Source organism: Erinaceus europaeus, chromosome 20, assembly GCF_950295315.1.
Source record: "Erinaceus europaeus chromosome 20, mEriEur2.1, whole genome shotgun sequence".
Lineage (NCBI taxonomy): Eukaryota > Metazoa > Chordata > Mammalia > Eulipotyphla > Erinaceidae > Erinaceus > Erinaceus europaeus.
Window position 1 is genome coordinate 8344316 of NC_080181.1, and position 20155 is coordinate 8364470.

The 20155-nt window shown below is 42.2% G+C and overlaps 2 protein-coding genes across 2 annotated transcripts in view; one reads left to right on the forward strand and one right to left on the reverse strand.

The window, feature by feature from the left end:
• Positions 1-20155, reverse strand: part of GUCY1A2 (guanylate cyclase 1 soluble subunit alpha 2) — a 204435-nt gene that overhangs the window by 75206 nt on the left and 109074 nt on the right. The gene's annotated exons all lie outside the window — the stretch shown is intronic.
• On the forward strand, positions 12722-13592 carry LOC103111362 (small nuclear ribonucleoprotein-associated protein B-like). Its single transcript, XM_060179808.1, has one exon. It carries the CDS (start codon positions 12751-12753, stop codon positions 13261-13263), a length of 513 nt encoding a protein of 170 aa, XP_060035791.1. The 5' UTR covers positions 12722-12750; the 3' UTR covers positions 13264-13592.

The window sequence follows — 20155 nt, forward strand, 5'->3', positions numbered from 1 at the left end:
TTGCTTTTTATTCATGAGGCCCAACATTTTATATTCATAACATCTTCAAAGGGCCAGGTAGTAGGGCAACAGGTAAAGCATACAAGTTACTATGCACAAGAACCTGGGTTTGAGCCCCGGTCTCTACCTGCAGGGGAAAAGCTACACAAGCGGTGAAGCAGTACTGCAGGTGTCTCTTTTTTTATTTTTTTTATTATCTTTACTTATTGGCTAGAGACCATCAGAAATCAAGAGGAGAGGGGTGATAGAGGAGAGAGACAGAGAGACACCTGCAACACTACTTCACCACTTGCAAAGCTTTCCCCCTGCAGGTGGGGACTAGGGACTCGAACCCAGGTCCTTGTGCATTGTAACATGTGCACTTAACCAGGTGCACCACCAGCCGGGCCCTGCAGGTGTCTTTTTCTCCCCTCCTCTCTTGCCCTACTTCCTGTCTCTAGTATAATAAATATTTTTTAAAAGTCTTCTTTGATCAAATGATTTATCAGTTAAAATGTTTCACAGCTCCACATGGTTTTAGTTATCAAAGCTCTATTTCCTTTGCTTTCTTTTTCAGTTATAATGGACATTTTCCAGTGTGCTAAGTTAGGCGTGATATCTTTCTCTCTCTCAACCTTTAGAACACATATGTTTTAGCTGATATTCCACACTGCCTTCCCTCAGTCTTGTGCCCTTCACTTTGCTCTGGACTTACTATTTCTACTCCCTGGCTAACATGCCTCTAATCTGCAAATCTGACACCTCGAGAAGGCTTCTTTTGGCTCCCCACCCACATTAGCTTGTCTGTTTTAAATCCCCCCCCAAAAAAAAAGCAGTATTTCTGTTAAAAACATTCATCCCACTGAGCATGAAGCCTGGAATACCATACATTCAAGTCTTCTGCTCTACCACTACACAACTTCCCATGGTTCTAACATTATTCTTTTGCATCTGAAACTTTTTAAAGCACAAGAAAATATATAAATACCTTGAAACACTTATCCTGCTGCCTCACATTCAACACTGTTTTATAAAGTCCTCTTGATGTTAATGTAGATTTGTGTGTGTGTGAATACTTAACTATTGTAGACTTGTTGCATACTTAAGTATAAAAACACTTAACCAAAGACACTTTGCGTTTAATTTTTACTTTATTGCCAGTTATCCTACTTAGAAAACCTAATCATCCTTTATGGTTGTGCTGACTATTTTCCATTACCTCTCAAGAATCACTTTCTAACTTTCAAAGCCATTCATTCTCAGAGGCCAGGTATGATGACTTGTATAACAAAATCAGTTTGTTCCCTTGCACTCGGTTCTGGTTGGGCTTGACCAGTGGTAGTGACCAGCAGCAGGTGAGAGTCGGAGAGGAGAGAAAATGCAGTCTGTTTACTCTTCTGGTTTGCTCCATGCTGATCTATGATTTTGACAGTGATCATTCCCTCCTAGCTAAGGCAAGGGCTCTTGCAGTGGGCATTTCCCCAGTGTACCAAGTCTTGCCCTGATCCATCACAGTAAGAAATAGTAAAGGTTCTCAACACTGCTAGTTTCTGGGGGCATCACCATCTCTTATTTTCTTCACCCTGCCCACAGCTTTATAAACACACCCTTATAGTGAGATATATCTTTAACAATCTCCATTAAGTATGCTATCGAGTACCTTGAGTGAAATACTAATAGACATAAACACTACTTTATTGTTACTCCCCCCTCTGAGGCAATGTTGAGCAACAGATCAATGGATTATGTGAAATACAAGTCTGAATTCTCAATTCCAAAACTCTAAAAATAGCACTGCTGACAGCACTTTCCTCTTGCCCACTGAGTTTGCAGATGAGAAATCAGCTAGTGTGGTATGTCAAAGGACCAATCAGTTATCACTCACCACTGTGGGTCAATTGGTCCAACAGCTAGTCTTCCAACAGGATTTCATGACTCTCTATAGCAGTGGCTCTCTAAAGTCACTATGGAACAGCTCACTGGGAGAGCTACCACAAGGCATATTCTGACTGCATAGATCCAGCTAAGGGCTGGAGATGCACCTTTTCTTTCTTCTCATTCTCCTCCTTCTCCCTCTCCCCTCCTTTTTTTAAAGGAGAGGTTTATTCCTAACTAGCTTCCAAGATCATATACTGCTAATCAGCTGGTTCTAGACTCAACTGTGAGTTAGTAAGGTTCCCAGGGCAGTGGCTCCAAGTAGGTTTAGTTGCACAGTGACCGTGGAGAGGGTTAGGACTTCCCAAGGGCTTCTCCGAATCTCTATGTTCATCTGTTTCTGAATGTCATATTGCTTTGAAAAATTTGAGAAAAATCTATAATCCTATTGAAGGGCACTCTTTTTCTTTTAATATTTTATTTTATTTATTTATTCCCTTTTGTTGCCCTTGTTGTTTTATTGTTGTAGTTATTATTGTTGTTGTCATTGTTAGATAGGACAGAGAGAAATGGAGAGAGGAGGGGAAGACAGAGAGGGGGAGAGAAAGACAGACACCTGCAGACCTGCTTCACCGCCTGTGAAGCGACTCCCCTGCAGGTGGGGAGCCGGGGTTCGAACCGGGATCCTTACGCCGGTCCTTGTGCTTTGCGCCACCTGCGCTTAACCCGCTGTGCTACAGCCCGACTCCCTCTTTTTCTTTTTCTTTATTTAACATAGTCCATCACAGGGACTCGATGCCTGTTTGGTGACTCCACCACTCCCAGTTGTTTTTTGTTTTTTTAATTTGACAGAACAGAAAGAAGCTGAGGGAGAGGAAGAGATAGAGACCTGCAGCACTGCTTCACTGCTCTTGAAGCTGCACCTCTCCATACAGGTGGGGAGCAGGGGCTTGAACCCAGGTCCCTGAGCATAGTAAAATGTGCACTCAATCAGGTGTGTCACAACCAGGTCCCTTGGAGGGCACTGTTTAACTAACTACAAACTTGTGGGTGATGTTTTCACATATTAAGGGGGGGAGAGTATGTGTTGATAATTCAAATGACTGGCTCCACTTTTTCTCTGCATTCTGGAAGCTGTGGACATAAGTATTTTTAGCCTCAGGAACCCACAGTCTGCCATTCTAGCTATCTGATTCCTTAGAATGTATTTTTCCTAAGATGATGTACTACAGAAACAGAAATATACCTACAGGGTTTCTTTCCATCTTTTTATAGTAGCATATACATTTTTAGATTAGCAATAGGCACGAGACCCAAGAAAATGTATTACAAGGCAAATTCAATGCTTCTGACTGTCAGCTTTTGTTTGTATTCATCTGCAGTATGGCTAGACTCAGTGGTTGTCAAAACTGAAACCTTACTCTGATCTGAAGCACTGGTATGAGACACACCACTCTTGATTACCACTCCTTCAAAAAATTTATATTATGTGGCATATTGCACCAAAGTAAAAGACTCTGGGGTCGGTGGGGAGAACACAGGTCCAAAAAGGATGACAGAGGACCGAGAGGGGATTGTACTATTATATGGAAAATTGGGAAATGTTATGCATGTACAAACTATTATATTTACTGTCGAATGTAAAACATTAATTCCCCAATAAAGAAACTTAAAAAATTATATTATGCTTATTGGGCCTCATAACTATTATTTACAGGCATGAAATTCATTTTTTAAACCATGGTTAAAGCACAAGTGTGAAAACCACACTTGGACTTTTTCTGCTATTTTCCCCACATCATATTTTCAATAGCATGCTTTCATATTTTGCTGCCTAGCAAAGTGTGTGATTTCCTTATACAAATGGACCTAATAAGACTGGAGTGCAAGGGCTGGCTGTGCTACAAATGATAAGCAGTAGGAGATTATCAAGAATAGCATCTTAACTTCTCTAAATTCCAGCAACATTTCTGACCGAGATTCTTACAAAATATGAACTTTACTAAATTATTTAAGGTACCTTTCACATAAATACAGGGATGAAAAGAAATGTCTCACTGGAAGAGAAGAAACTGTACACAAGTACCCCCCAATTGTCTTGTAAATCACTATTTGTTCCAGTAAAGCAGTTTGGAGGAAAACAAAATAGGGGGAGCTGGGTGAAGGCACAACTGGTGGAGCACACAGGTTACAATGCTCAGGGACCCGGGTTTGAGCCTCCAATCTCCACCTACAGGGGAAGCTGTTTGAGTCATGGAGCAAGAGTGCAGGCGTCTCTCTGTGTCTCTCCCTTTCTATCTCCCCTCCCCTCTCAATTTGACTGTCTCTATCCAATAAAGATGATTTTAAATTTTAAAAAGAAAAGGTTAAGAAAAAGAAAAGTGAAGTTATTTCCTCAATGTTCACACCTGCATTCCACCTATCCTTTATGCAAAACAACAAACAAAACGGAAAGCCTAAGGAATGTATTTTCCTGTGTGTGTGGGGGGGGGGAGGGAGATTACCGTGGCTTCACCACGCAACAGTAACATTATTTTTCAGATAGACAGAGACAGGACAGGGCAGAGAGGGCAAGGCAGCAGGGCCCCTGCTGGAGCCTCCACAAGGACTGTGGCACTGCCATGCGGTACCTTCAGGGGCTCCGATCTGGGTCACAAAAGGCGTGGCAGGCGCACTGCCAGGTGGGCTATCTCACAGAACCCCAGGAACACATTTTTAAAAACTCTCAATTTTCTTACAATAAGTAACTTATGAGTTCTTGGGATATTGTTCTTAATTATCTTTTGGATTTAATGTCTTTTTTTTTTTCCTCCAGGGTTATTGCTGGGCCTGCACCATGCCTGCACCATGCCTGCACCATGAATCCACCGCTCCTGGAGGCCATTTTCCCCCCTTTTGTTGCCCTTGTTGTTGTAGCCTCATTGTGGTTATTATTATTGCCATTGTTGATGTCATTCGTTGTTGGATAGGACAGAGAGAAATAGAGAGAGGAGGGGAAGACAGAGGGGGGGAGAGAAAGACAGACACCTGCAGACCTGCTTCACTGCCTGTGAAGCGACTCCCCTGAAGGTGGGGAGCTGGGGGCTCAAACCGGGATCCTTACGCCAGTCCTTGCGCTTTGCACCACATGTGCTTAACCCATTGCGCCACCACCCGACCCCCTGAATTTAATATTTCTAACTGAATGTCTCCATGTTTATTTACTTGAAGAGATAGATACCTACGGTTTAGTACTGGAAGAAGGCATGTCATTTGGATTTTCTTTGCTTTTCTTAAAAATTCTTCCTGTGTTGGTTGAGATTACTTCTCATGTACAGTTAAAAAGCTCCCAGACGCCATCAAACAACTTAAATAGTCATCTATATTTTATTATAGTAATATTCTAATGAAATGGGGGGAGATCCAGGATATTTTGGGAAGCCAGAGATTTTTTAGATGCAGTCACAGCAGTGCTCACAGACGACAAGGAGGAGGCTGGCCTGGTGGAGCACAGCCACCAGCATGTACAAGAGCCATGGTTCAAGTTCCCGGTCACTACATGGGAGCTCCCGACGGGAAAGAAGTTTCATGAGCAGCGGAGTGGTGCTGTAGTATCTCTACATCTCTCTCCTTCTCTCCACCATCCCTTTTGCTCCTCCCCCCTTGGTCACCCTCCCCTCCCCCGTTCCCTCTGCCCCTTTCAGTCTCTCCTATCAAGAGGAAAGGAGGGAGTCGGGCAGTAGCGCAGCGGGTTAAGCGCACGTGGCACAAAGCGCAAGGACTAGTGTAAGGATCCCGGTTGGAGCCCCCGGCTCCCCACCTGCAGGAGGGTCTCTTCACAGGTGGTGAAGCAGGTCTGCAGGTGTCTGTCTTTCTCTCCCCGTCTTCCCCTCCTCTCTCCATTTCTCTCTGTCCTATCTAATAAGGAATGACATCAACAATAACAATAATAACAACAAGGCTACAACAACAAGGGCAACCAAAGGGGGGGAAATGGCCTCCAGGAGCAGTGGATTCATGGTGCAGGCACTGAGCCCCAGCAATAACCCTGGAGGCAAAAAAAAAAAAAAAGAAAGAAAAAAGAAAAAAAAATTTAAAAAAAGAGGAAAGAAAAAAAATGCTACTCAAAGAAGTGGAGTGATCCAAGCATCAACCTGGCAGCATAACTCTGGATAAAAACAAAAACAAACAAACAAAAACTAAGACAATCACAGAGCAGTGGAACCAGCAATTTGCCATTGTGATACCACAGATATAATAATTGCTTTGGGCAGATATCATAAATGAATACTAAATCCAAAGAGTTAAAGGCTGTTACAACAGAAAATTGGTTTGAAGTGCCACTCCAAAGACAATGTGTTAATTACCAAATAAATGTTACATTTCCATGAAGTAATCGAGAAGCCAAGTGATCTAAGTTACATAATGAAGAGTAAGTCATGTAACTTTTCATGTAATTAAGAGGAAGTGTACAGCATGGACCACTCAGTATTCTTGCTAGAAGCCTTTAACCTAATCCTAATCACTAGGAAACAATCAGAAAAGTTCATACTAGAGAACTAAAGGTATGCTGTTGTTATATAAGCAACAGTAGGAAATTGTTTAGAATAAAAGTGACTGGAAAAAAGCAAAAAATAAAAAAACTATTCAGAATATTCCACTGGATTCCAGATGGAATAAATAATGAACACTTTTGAGGCAGAGAGATTTAAATATAAACTCTATTTTAGATACTATATTTTCTGAATTAAAATCATTTTTTTATTATTTGTCTATGTAAATGAATCTTATTCTCAGAAGATATACTGGTGCAATTATTTTTTTCCACCAGCTGTGGCTTTGCTAGTATTTGACACCTATGCCATTCACCAGTCCTAGCAGACTCTCCCCCAGATAAAGGGCAAGAGACAGGGAGAAAGAGAGACACAGAAAGAAGAGACACTAGTACATTACTTCACCACTCATGAACCTATCCCTCTGCATGGTGCTCCCAGGTGGTGGTCCTCCAATTTGATAAGTGCTCTCTCTACCACAAGAGCTATGTTCTGGGCCCTGAAATTTAACTTCAATCAATAAAATGCTAATGGATGAGGCTATAATTAAAATAAATTTAGCTGGGGGCAGGCAGTGGCATATCTGGTTGCGTACAAATGTAACCTTTGCAAGGACATGGGTTTGAGCCGCTGCTCCCCACCTGCAGGGGAAACTTCATGAGTGATGAAGCAAGTCTGCAGGTGTCTCTGTCTCACTATCTGCTCCCTCACAATTTCTCTCTAACCTATCAAGTAAACTAAAAATTAAAAGACACCACTAGCAGTGGATTTGTCCTGCAGGCAGGCAGGAGCCCCAATAATAACCCTGGTGGCAATAAATAGAAATAAACATTTTTTAAAAAAATAAAAAACAAATTCACCTAGCTTTTAACCTTTCAAGATGCTTGTTTTAAAATATAACTGCTGGGAGTCGGGCAGTAGAGCGGCGGGTTAAGTGCATGTGGTGCAAAGCGCAAGGACCGGTGTCAGGATCCCAGTTTGAGCCCCCGGCTCCCCACCTGCAGGGGAGTCGCTTCACAGGCGGTGAAGCAGGTCTGCAGGTGTCTGTCTTTCTCTCCCCCTCTGTCTTCCCCTCCTCTCTCCATTTCTCTCTGTCCTATCCAACAACGACATCAATACAACAACAATAATCACTACAACAATAAAACAAGGGCAACAAAAGGAAATAAATCGATATTAAAAACATATATATATATACCTGCTGTAGCTTTACTACTGTCAGAAACCTACTACACCAGAAGCATATAAAGTTCTTGTTCTATATGGACAGCAGGAATGCAAACTCCTGGAATAACCAAACACACCCCTATCAGTATTTGCTAGAGCAAAGAAAAATTCTCTAAGGGTTCAAAAACATATAATTAACAAATTTGATCTAACATTTGATGTTTAAATCTTAAATAAAAAGTTGTCAGAAGAAAATATCTATAATTTTAAGTTGTGTATCAATACTTTTATATAATTTAGCAACTCATAAAGTTATCTCAGATGATGGTAAAATCCTAACTTCAAGAAGCACGAGAGCAGCACTGTCGTCTATGTGTTAGGCTCAAGGACTGTGTGAAGTCTGCTTTGTTAAGGAAGCCTTTAGGGGTGGAGTCTGGGGTGGATGCCCCAAACATTCTAAATTCTTGGACAGTGATAAACTTATTCTTGGGTCCATAGACTACTACTTATTCAGCAACTGACCCACTTTGCATTTTCCTTAAGTAGTCAACTAAAGCATATGAAGCTACTCTATAATAAAATAGAGAAAACGTTCTGCATAATAAAAAGTCAGCCTTTAGACAGAAAATAGAAGAGACATATCATATATTAGAGGGAAAAGGTTTTAGACTTCAAGCCTAGATGTTTAAAATGGGGCTACTAAGACCTCTAGCTCACTTAGCTGGGTGCTGCTCCGCCACATGAGTGATCCAGGCTTGGGCCCAGCCCCCACTATAATGAAGGAAGTTTCAGTGCTGTGGTCCTGGTTGGTCTGTCTGTCTCATTCCCTCTACCTTTCTCTCTTTGCAAAAAAAAAAAAAAAAAAAAAAAGTAAATAAATAGATAGCTAAATCTTTAGTTTTAGTTTTGCTAACAACAGTATGACTTCAAATGTACCTGTAAGAAAAGCATTGACTGCTAAAGAAAAATTTCTTAGAAAAAAGAATTAAAATCCGGGGATTGGGCGGTAGTGCACTGGGTTAAGCACACATAGTATGAAGCACAAGGACCCATGCAAGTTTCCTAGTTTGAGCCCCAGCTGCCCTCCTGCGGGGAGGGGGGGTTCGCTTCCCAGGCGGTGAAGCAGGTCTTCAGGTCTCTCTTTCCCTCTCTATCTCCCTTTTCTCTTCAATTTCTCTCTATCCTAATAAAATGTAAAAAAAAAAAAAAAAAAAAGGCTTCCAGGAGCAGTGGATCCATAGTGCAGACAACAAGCCCCAGCAATAACCCTGAAGGAAAAGAGAAAAGAGAAAAATGCAATTTCCTTTGGCTAGAATATCTTTGTTTCACTTTTCATTATGGGTAGAAATAATCTTTTTAAAAATTTTTTATTATCTTTATTTATTGGATAGAGACAGTCAGAAATCAAGAGGGAAGGGGGTAACAGAGAGGGAGAGAGACAGAGAGACACCTGCAGCCCTGCTTCACCACTCACAAAGCTTTCCCCCTGCAAGTGGGGACCAGGGGCTTGAACTTGGGTCCTTCCACCTTCTAACATGTGCGCTCAACCAGGTGCACCATCACCCGGCCCCCTTAGAAATAATCTTTATAAAACCCTACTATCAGTAAAAAGTAAATTTAAGCCTCACTGACCCATAATTACATATGCTTATGGATGAGATAAAATGAAAATGATCAGAACATCTTCGCTGCCAAGTAGCTGTAAGAAATAAATAAGATCTTGTCTGTAAATGCCTGGTCCACCAGCAATCCCTCTTCTGGGGATATAGCCAAGGAAAACAAAAGCTCCCATTTGAAAAGAAAGACTTCTGCACACCAATGTTCATAGCAGTGCAGTCTGTAAAGGCCCAAACCTGAAAGCCCAGCAGCAGGTTGAGTTGCTAGGAAAGTTGCAGTACATATACATAATGGAATACTATGCAGCCATTAAAGATGATGAGGCCATCTCCTCTGTAATATCTTGGTCATAACTTCAAAGTATTGTGTTGAGTGAAATAAACCAGAAAGAAAGACCAATACTGAATGAACTCACTCAAAGGAAAGACAGTAAAGTAAAACAGAAGGTAAAACTTGAATATGGTGTAGTATATTGCACCAAAGCAACACACACTGGGGAGGAAAGGAAGGGACTGGTTGAAGGAAAATTAGGGTGCTAGGGCATGATGGGGAAGGGATCCCTAGACTGGGGTAGTGAATGTCTCCCAGACACCTATCAAGGAACGGTGAGAGGTTGTTTCTCTGTGTCTAAGGTTGCACTGTAAACCATTAACCATCCAATGACACAATTGCAAATACTGCCTAATGCTTAACAAGGACATAATCCTTAATGTTGTATATGACTTAGGACAAGATCTGTAATACAAGGCAAGATGAGCAGCCACAAGAACCTGGGGTGCCTCATAAGAGGAAAGACCTTTGAAGCTAAGCCAAATGATGGAGCGAGGCTTCATAGATATGTAATACTCATCATTCTAGATGCTGGCAGAAAAATTCAGTTGGTGGGAGTTGGCCAGAGGTGCACCCAGTTGAATGTACATGCTACAATGCTTAAGGACCCTGGTTCAAATCCCAGTCCCCACCTGCAGGAAGAAAGCTTCAGGAGCAGTGAAGTAGTATTGCTGGAGTCTAGCTCCCTCTGTCCTCTCAATTTCTCCATCTCTAACCAATAAATAAATGAATAAAATGTTTTTAAAAGAAAAAAATCAGTGACAAACAAAGATGAACTGTTAAGTAATATTTGATTTTGTGGGAAAAGGACTCCAGAAAATCCCTAGATAACTGTGTGTGTGTTTTTAATTTCTTTTTTAATTTTTTTAAAAATTAAAATTTATTTCCTTTTGTTGCCCTTGTTTTATTGTTGTAGTGATTATTGTTGTTGTATTGATGTTGTTATTGTTGGATAGGACAGAGAGAAATGGAGAGAGGAGGGAATATAGAGAGGGAAAGAGAAAGACAGATACCTGCAGACCTGCTTCACCTCTTGTGAAGTGACTCCCCTGCAGGTGGGGAGCTGGGGGCTTGAACCGGGATCCTTACGCCAGTCCTTGTGTTTTGCGTCACCTGTGCTACGACCTGACTCCCTTTTTTTTTTTTGGCCTCTAGGGTTGTTGCTGGGGGTTCAGTGCCAACACTAGGTATCCACTGCTCCTGGAGGACATTTTTTCCATTTTATTGGACAAGACAGAGAGAAACTGGGGGCTAGGGGATGGGGGAGAGACAGAAAGGGAGGGAGAGAAAGACATAGACACCTGGGTGGGTAGGCGGGGTCCTTGTGCTCTGAAGTATGTGCACTTAACCTGGTGTGCCACTGCCCGGCTCAATATTTAATTTTAAAAAGGCATAATAAGGGAGTCGGGTGGTGGCGCAGTGGGTTAAGCGCATGTGGCGCAAAGTGCAGGAACCAGCGTCAGGATCCCAGTTCGAGCCACCGGCTCCCCACCTGCAGGGGAGTCGCTTCACAGGCAGTAAAGCAGGTCTGCAGGTGTCTGTCTTTCTCTTCCCCTCTGTCTTCCCCTCCTCTCTCCATTTCTCTCTGTCCTATCCAACAACGAACAACATCAACAATGGCAATGATGATGGCCACAACGAGGCTACAACAAGGGCAACAAAAACGGGGAAAAAATGGTCTCCGGGAGTGGTGGATTCATGGTGCAGGCACCAAGCCCAGCAATAACCCTGGAGGGGAAAAAAAAAAAAGGCATAATAATTATACTTTGATCTTTTTTTAGAAAATGTGTAGATTTTTATGGGCTAAGAGGCCAAATGATAGACAAAACACATAAGGGTTTGAAAGACACTAAGAAACATTCTGAAAATGAGAAATGCCACCAAGTTATTAAATGGGTGAGCAAAAATATGAAAAAGGAATCTAAAACATTTCAGAATCTCAGCATCCTCTTTTTTACTGTGGCTCTATGAAGGTTAACCCTAATCTAATTCACAAAGCAGCAGACACTACAGAAAGAGTCCAGGCAGCCAGGACAAAATAGGTGAGGATTTGGATGCAAATTAAAGGCCAGATCAGATTATGTTTCTTATGCAGATTTTTAGACATGGGCTTTAAGACATTACAGCGTATATGTATATGTATTTAATTTATTATTGAATAGAGAAATTGAGAGGGTAGAGGAAGAAAATAAAGGAAGCTAGACACCTGCAGCACTGCTTCACCACTTGTGAATCTCTCCCCCTGCAGGTGGGGAGCAGGGACTTGAACCTTCGTCCTTGCATCCTAACCAGGTGTGTCACTGCCTAGCCCCCAAGACATTACAGGTTCTACCAGTCATAAAAAAGAACTTATGAAATGATAATGAGAAATCTGAACTAAGTTGCCTTTTATTTTGTTTTTATGATTAGGCAAAGGTTTTTTTTAAAAAATGAACATACATCGGGGGTCGGGTGGTGGCGCAGTGGGTTAAGCACATGTGGCGCAAAGTGCAAGGACCGGCATAAGGAACCCGGTTCGAGCCCCCGGCTTCCCACCTGCAGGGGAGTCGCTTCACAGGCGGTGAAGCAGGTCTGCAGGTGTCTATCTTTCTCTCCCCCTCTCTCCATTTCTCTCTGTCCTATCCAACAACAAAGCAACGTCAACAATGGCAATAATAATAACCACAACGGGGCTACAACAACAAGGGCAACAAAAGGGGGAAAAATGGCCTCCAGGAGCAGTGGATTCATGGTGCAGGCACCGAGCCCAGCAGTAACCCTGGAGGAAAAAAAAAAAAAAAAAAAGAACATACATCATCAATGTAACAAGATCACTGGTTACTTCTAGGGACCAGGTATTGGGCTACCAAATAAATCACAGATGTTACTATATTTAAGGATGTGAGTTCAAGCCCCTGGTCCCCATCGGTAGGGGTAAGCTTTCCCAGTGGTGGAGCAGTACTGCAACTATCTCTCCTTCTTTCTCCCCCTTGCAATCAATCCATGCTTCTCACCTTTATTAAAAAAAAAAAAAAAAAAGCAATGGTGGAGACATGCAGACACCAAGAGGAGAAAAAAAAAAAGTCATGACAGGATCAGGAAAAAACAAGGAGTTCAAGAGTTTAAACAGTAGCTATAAAACATGGATTCAGCAATATGTGTGTTGTGAATATGAAACAAAATTAAATGAATATCATCCTCTTCAAAGAAGCATGAAGTAATACAAAATGATATTCACCAGCGGGAATCGTAGCCATCAAAAACCGCCACCATGACCGTGGGCAAGAGCGGCAAGATGCTGCAGCACACCGACTACAGGATGAGGTGCATCCTGCAAGACGGCCACATCTTCATTGGCACCTTCAAGGCTTTTGACAAGCATATGAATTTGATCCTGTATGACTGTGATGAGTTCAGGAAGATCAAGCCGAAGAACTCAAAACAAGCAGAAAGAGAAGAAAAACGAGTCCTTGGTCTGGTGCTGCTTCGAGGGGAGAGCCTGGGCTCTATGACAGCAGAGGGACCTCCTCCCAAAGATACTGGCATAGCCCGAGTGCCACTGGCTGGAGCTGCTGGAGGCCCAGGTATCTGTAGGGCTGCTGGCAGAGGAATCCCAGCCGGTGTTCCCATGCCACAGGCTCCTGCAGGACTTGCTGGGCCAGTCGGAGGTATTGGTGGGCTATCCCAACAGGTGATGACCCCACAAGGAAGAGGCACCATTGCTGCTGCTGCTGCTGCTGCAGCTGCTGCCACAGCCAGTATTGCGGGAGCTCCAACCCAGTAGCCACCAGGCCGTGGAGGTCCTCCCCCACCTATGGGTAGAGGGGCACCCCCTCCCGGCATGATGGGCCCACCTCCTGGTATGAGGCCTCCAATGGGTCCCCCAATGGGGATACCCCCTGGAAGAGGAACTCCAATGGGCATGCCCCCTCCAGGAGTGCGGCCCCCTCCCCCTGGGATGAGAGGGTCCCTTCCCCTGGGATTGCGCCCTCCAAGGCCCTAGACTCATCTTGGCCCTCCTCAGCTCCCTGCCTGTTTCCCGTAAGGCTGTACATAGTCCTTTTATTTCCTTTTAGCCTGTAAAACTAGTTTGTAATAAACACTTAAAAAGAATATCTTAAGTAAAAAAAAAAAATTGATATTCATACATTCATTCAAACAGCATCGCCTTGAATGCTCAACAGCCACCTGCCAGTGAGCCCTGACACTCATCTGTTACATCGCAAAGTTCAAACTTGATCTTCCATAGCATCAAATTTGATTTCTTAACAAATCTGTGGAAGTTTTGACATGGATCTAAATGAATTGCTGTTATCTGTCTTCTCATATGACCAAATTTAGTTGTAGGTGGACTAATGTATTCATTTCTCTAACCCAGAAAATAGAGTGAGTCTTCAATTTAGACTTAACATAAATCAGTCACCACTGCTTTTCATATCCTATTCTCCCAACTTGCCTTTCTCTAACCCTTCCCTCTATTTGTAGACTTCACTTCCTCAAACTAGCTCAACTGAAAGATTAAATTCCACTTGCTAAGGCTGATAGGCAACACCCCATGAAGGTAACTTCCCTCTTGCCTATAGCCTTTATTCTGAATGTACTTTACTGCAGCAACATAACAATCCCGGTTCAAGCCCCCAGCTCCCCACCTGCAGGGGAGTCGCTTCACAGGCAGTGAAGCAGGTCTGCAGGTGTCTATCTTTCTCTCCCCCTGTCTTCCCCTCCTCTCTCCATTTCTCTCTGTCCTATCTAACAACGACGACATCAATAACAACAATAATACCTACAATGATAAAAAAACAAGGGCAACAAAAGGGAAAATAAATAAATATTAAAAATCTTCAACAGTTGTAGATTACAGAACATAAGAATCTTCTTAAAACAAATTTTGAAGAGTTATGGATATTAGTGACTCACAGTAAAAGTAAAAGTTAATAGAATTAAACTGCTTTACTTCTAAGAGCTGTCTGTATTTTAACAGTAAGGAATGAATAATTGTATTTGGCAGGAAACAGTAAGCAGAATAAGATCACTTTAAATGAGAAGCAATTTGTAACACTGAAAAGATTTGACATGTTGCCATAGTAAAGGGTTTAGGGCACTATAATGGCAATAATTAGCACATACTTAGTATGTTCTAGGCATAATTCCAGAAAATTATTTGATTCAACCCCCTTGACGACTCCATGAAATAGATGCTTTATTAACCTTCTTTTATACACAAGAAACCTGAGAAACCTAAGGGAGAGATGAGAGATGAGAAACCTAAAGAGGCTTAAGAAATTTGTCTAAAGACACATCAAAGGGTAGAGCCAGGGTTTAATGAAGGTCTTTCTGAACTCTGCATTCTAAAGCTCTGTGGTGACTGGACACCTAAAGGCTGAGACCAGAAGCACTAGGACAAGAAGATGGATTAAGTCCAGATGGATGGCTTCACTCCTCAGACTACAATTAATGTTATCAAACATTGATCCAGACCTAGTCCTGGACCCGGACCCAGACCCAGACTGAGGACAGCCAAATCAACATTCTATCCCCCACTTGTCCTCATATCAAGGGGCCAAAATCTTAGAGAGTACAATCCCAAACTACCTCATTTAAATAACAAACCTTTGCAAAAATTAATTGGAAACTTAAATGAGTTTTAGTGATCAGAGAAGGCAATTTCCATTTAAATGGCAAGTAACTGATTGAAAAGAATCTATTGGTGGGTTCAGGGGTGGTGCACCAGGTTAAGTGCACATAATACAAACCACAAGGACCCGTGCAAGGACCCAGGTTCAAACCCCTACTCCCCAATTTGCGGGGGAGGTGAGTCCCTTCATGATGAAGCAGGTCTGCAGGTGTCTTTCTCTCCCCCTCTCTAACCCCTCCCACCCTCCTCTCTCAATTCCTTTCTGTCCTATCCAATAAAACAGAAAAAAAAAAAATGGCCTCCAGGAGCAGTGAATTTGTACAGACATGGAGCTCTAGTGATAACCCTGAAGAAGGAAGGAAGGAAGGAAGGAAGGAAGGAAGGAAGGAAGGAAGGAAGGAAGGAATCTATTGGAACAACAGTCAATAAGCAATTGAGGATTTCTTGATCACACCTAATTATAACAGCATTATGGGTATAAAAGCCCTAAATTAAAATTAGCTCTGGCCTCCAGTTGCCATAATTATTAAAGACTACAGTTCAGTTCTTTCAATAATCTGACCTCCTACTGGCAGTATGTAGCATTAATGAAAGAATTCAGGGGGCTGGAAGGCAGCCCATCTAGTTATGAGCACAAATAAGTATGCACATGGGTTCAAAAGCCCAATGAAGCACTGCAGCAGGTGTCTCTGTCTCTCCCTCTCTGTTGCACGCCCACCCTCAATTTCTCTCTGACTCTATCAAATAAATAAGGGGGAAAATGGCTGCCAGGTCTAGTAGATTTGTTTTCTAAGTACTGAGCCCCAGAAATAATCCTAGCTGCAATAAAAAAATAATAATAGGGAGTCGGGCGGTGACGCAGTGGGTTAAGTGCACGTGGTGCAAAGCGCAGGGACCGGTGTAAGGATCCTGGTTCGAGCCCCCGGCTCCCCAGCTGTAGGGGAGTCGCTTCACAGGCGGTAAAGCAGGTCTGCAGGTGTCTATCTTTCTCTCCCCTCTCTCTCTGTCTTCCCCTCCTCTCTCCATTTCTCTCTGTCCTATCCAACAACAAAGCAACGTCAACAATGGCAATAATAACCGCAACGAGGCTGCAACAACTAGGACAACAAAAAGGGGGAAAAAATGGCCTCCAGGAGCGGTGGATTCATGGTGCAGGCACCGAGCCCAGCAATAACCCTGGAGGAAAATAATAATAATAATAATAATAATAATAAATCAGACTGAAGTGAAGGGTAGGCTACAGTACTTACAAAAATTCTTACATCTCAGGAGTCGGGCAGTAGTACAGCGAGTTGGGCGCACATGGCACAAAGTGCAAGGACTGGCTAGGATCCCAGTTCGAGCCTCCGGCTCCCCACCTGCAGGGGAGTCGCTTCACAGACAGTGAAGCAGGTCTGCAGGTGTCTCCCTGTCTCTCTTCCTCTCTATCTCCCCCTTCTTTCTCAATTTCTCTCTGTTTCTATCCAATAACAAATAAAAAGAAATTTAAAAAAACATTTAAAAATTCTTACATCTAAAATTAGAGTATCAGAAACATAACTGTAAAGCAAGAATATTCTAGGGGGCCAGGCGGTGGCGCAGCAGGTTGAGCACACGTGGCGCAAAGAGCTAGGACCGGCCTAGGGATCCTGGTTGGAGCCCCCGGCTCCCCACCTGCAGGGGAGTCTCTTCACGGGTGGTGAAGCGCGTCTGCAAGAGTCTGTCTTTCTCTCCCCCTCTCTGTCTTCCCCTTCTCTCTCCGTTTCTCTCTGTCCTATCCAGCAGACCTACTTCACCACCTGTGAAGCAACTCCCCTGCAAGTGGGGAGCTAGGGGCTCGAACTGGGGTCCTTATGTTGGTCCTTGCGCTTTTCACCATCGGTGCTTAACCCACTGCGCTACTGCCTGACCCCTTCAATACAGCTTTTCACAGAAGTAGTTACTATGTTAGAACTTTCTGCATTGATTAGACGTATCTTCAAATACCAAAAAAATGTTTTAATACTAATAGTTCAGATGAAAATGAGTTTAACGCATGTATATGAGGTTATTTGATAGTTTCCTGATCAAAGCTCAGGATTATATCATAAGCACTGATTTTGAGGCTGCTATGTAATTCAGCAAATCAAAGGAAAAAAACACTAGTGAATATTATATTTCATTATATTAACTATATTTACCCATCACCTTATTATAGTCTCTACACTCTACATAAAGTACTTATTTTAATGTCCACACCATCAGAGTGGTCATCTTCCAAATCATGGGTCTTTTCCTTTAAAGTAGCACTGGCATCCGATGTAACACCTACACTGCTGTTATGGAAACTATTCTCATTCTCGCCATGCAAAGCACACGTAACATAGTGTACTAATAGACTGTGGATTAAGAAATCAGACAGCCAAGCCTATTAAACTGCAGATAAAACATAAGACTGATGGGTCAGTGAAGTCTATTCAAGTGCATAGCAGATAGGAATGTTATTCTATAAATAATTCTTTACAAGGTAACTGTTGGCATATAAATATAATCTAGTGTTCTCTTTTTTGTTTTGCTATTATTGTTGTTTTCCATTCCTACCAAGGTTATTGCTGGTGCTTGGTGCCTACGTGACAAAGCCATTACTCCTGATGGTTACTTTTTCCCCCTTTTTTTTTCTTTGTGATAGAGACAAGAAGAATTGAGAAGGAAGGTGCAGATAAACAGAGAGAGACCTGCAGCACTGCTTCAACCATCATGAAGTTTCACCGGTACAGATGAGGACCTGGGGCTTGGACCTGGGTGTACCATAGCCAGGCCTTTGGGTACCTCTTATTTACCCATGGAAGGTGTCTGTACACTACTCCCATCACCACCTTGAGCCTCTCTTCATTATCATACAGTAGGACCCCTGTGCCCTTGCCATCCCCTCCAGTTTCTGCTTCTCCCAAAGGCCTTTACTTTATTGCAGTACACAACACTGAGTTCAAGCTTCACCTTTTGTTTTCCCTTTCTTACTTACCACTTATGAGTCAGGTTATTTGATATTCACCCTTTTTGGTTTACCTCACTGACTTGCATTTAGGTATGTAGATGACAAAATGTTTTTTTTTCTAAGTTTTTTCCCTTTCTCATATTTAACTGAGTTCAGAAAATCTGATATGTGAGATATTTCAATATCATGTTAAAAAGTTGTTAATTTCTCTATCTCAATGACTGTTTTTTTAAACAAATTTTTATATTTATTTACTTATTTAATTTTCTCTTGTTACCCTTCAATGATTGCTATAAGGGTTGCACTGACCCAAAAATATTAAAAGCAAGAGGGATAGTTGGCAGCTTCCCAAGTAGAGTGCACACTCACCATGTGCAAGGACTTCGATTCAAGCTCCAGGTTCCTCCCTGCAGGAGTCTCTAGTCCCCTCTGTATTTTACCCTTAATTAAAGAAAGGATTCCAATAACTGCAGAGTCCTAAAGGTATGGAGCCCCAATAGTAACACTCTAGGCAAGAAAACAATTAGTTAAAATAAGAGTTCATCTTTTCTTACTGCCACTATATGTAATGCCATAATAAGCAGCTGGAAAATACCCAGACCAAGAGGCCAGGAGGCGAATACTACTCAGGTATTAAACATGATGATTTCACCATTTTCAGCCCATTTTAGATGGAGCTTGAAGAAATCATGTTAAGTGAAATAAGTCATAAACAGAAGGATGAATATAAGATGATCTCACCCACAGGCAGAAGTTGAAAGACAAGATCAGAAGAGAAAACACTAAGCAGAACCTGGACTGGAGTTGGTGTATTGCACCAAAGGAAAACTCTGGGGTAGGTTGGGGAAGGGGAGGGTTCAGGTCCTGGAACATGAAGGCAGAGAAGGACCTAGTGGGGGTTGTAGTGCTATGTGGAAAACTGGGAAATGTTATGCATGTACAAAGTATTATATTTACTGTCGACTGTGAAACATTAATCCTGCAATAAAAAAATTCAAATTAAAAAAAGAAGTGTACACCTTTACCATATGTGAAGCACTGATTTTATACCCAGCACTACAGGAGCACCAAAAATAGCACCTACAGAACTCCTCTGCTGGGGAAAGGATGCTGCTGTATCTCTCCCCTTGCTCTGTTTCTTTCTCATCTCTCAAAAGACAAACAGATAGATAGGTAGACAGAAAGGCAGACAAGCAGGCAGGCAGGCAGGTAGGTGGACAGAGTGAGCTATGCATATCAACCTTCATTTCAGGTTTATTTCAGTTCAATAGAAGGACCACAGATCAAACATTTGAAAAAAATCCACTGTTCCTATTATAAAATCAAAAAACAAAACAGGAAATTAAAAATGGTGCTGAATAGGAAAAGAGAAAGAAGGAAAAGAAGGAAAAGAAGGCAGGGGCATGGGGGGGGGGGATTTTCCTTGCTTGTAAGAGCAAGCAGTCAGCTGCCCTCCAACCTGCTTGGAAGGGCCACTCTGAAAGCAACATCAACTAGAATCGTGCGGAAAACTGTTAAATTCAACTCCAAAGGGACTAGGTAAGTGGAAGGCCTAGTTTCACAATACAAAATGTGTGTACTGTAGGCTGCAGGTAATATAATACTTTCAAATGTAAATTTAAAATTCAGAAGTTATCTAATGTCATCTTGAGATGTAGTCCAGGTAGCAACATAAATACAGAAAATATTTTTATTTTCTCCTGCTTTATTAGATGCTTGTGTGAAATGTCATCCTCACTAGTTTTTCTTGACTGCCTACACATCTACCTGCACAGAGTCTCTAGTGTTCACTCATCAGTAAATCAGTGTTCTCCTTCCCTGTGAATATGTGCTTCTTTGCCATCTGTCAGTCATGTCCCCACAAACTCTCTCAGTCCTGAAGTAACTCATCTTCCAAAACTCAAGAAACAGTTTAAAAATGAGTGCTCTAGCTGAAGACATCAGCCTTCCTTCAACTTTCAATCCCAAGGCTCACCCACATATCTAAGAGTTGTCTACAGTCATTAACAAATACTTGTAGATACTTGTGGAAAAAAAAAAAGGTTAAAATTGATTGTTTTTTGTTATATATTGTATATTCAAGATTAA

Bases quoted from the DNA above. Each gene is read 5' to 3' on its own strand.
- LOC103111362 (XM_060179808.1), top strand. From the start codon at position 12,751: ATGACCGTGGGCAAGAGCGGCAAGATGCTGCAGCACACCGACTACAGG.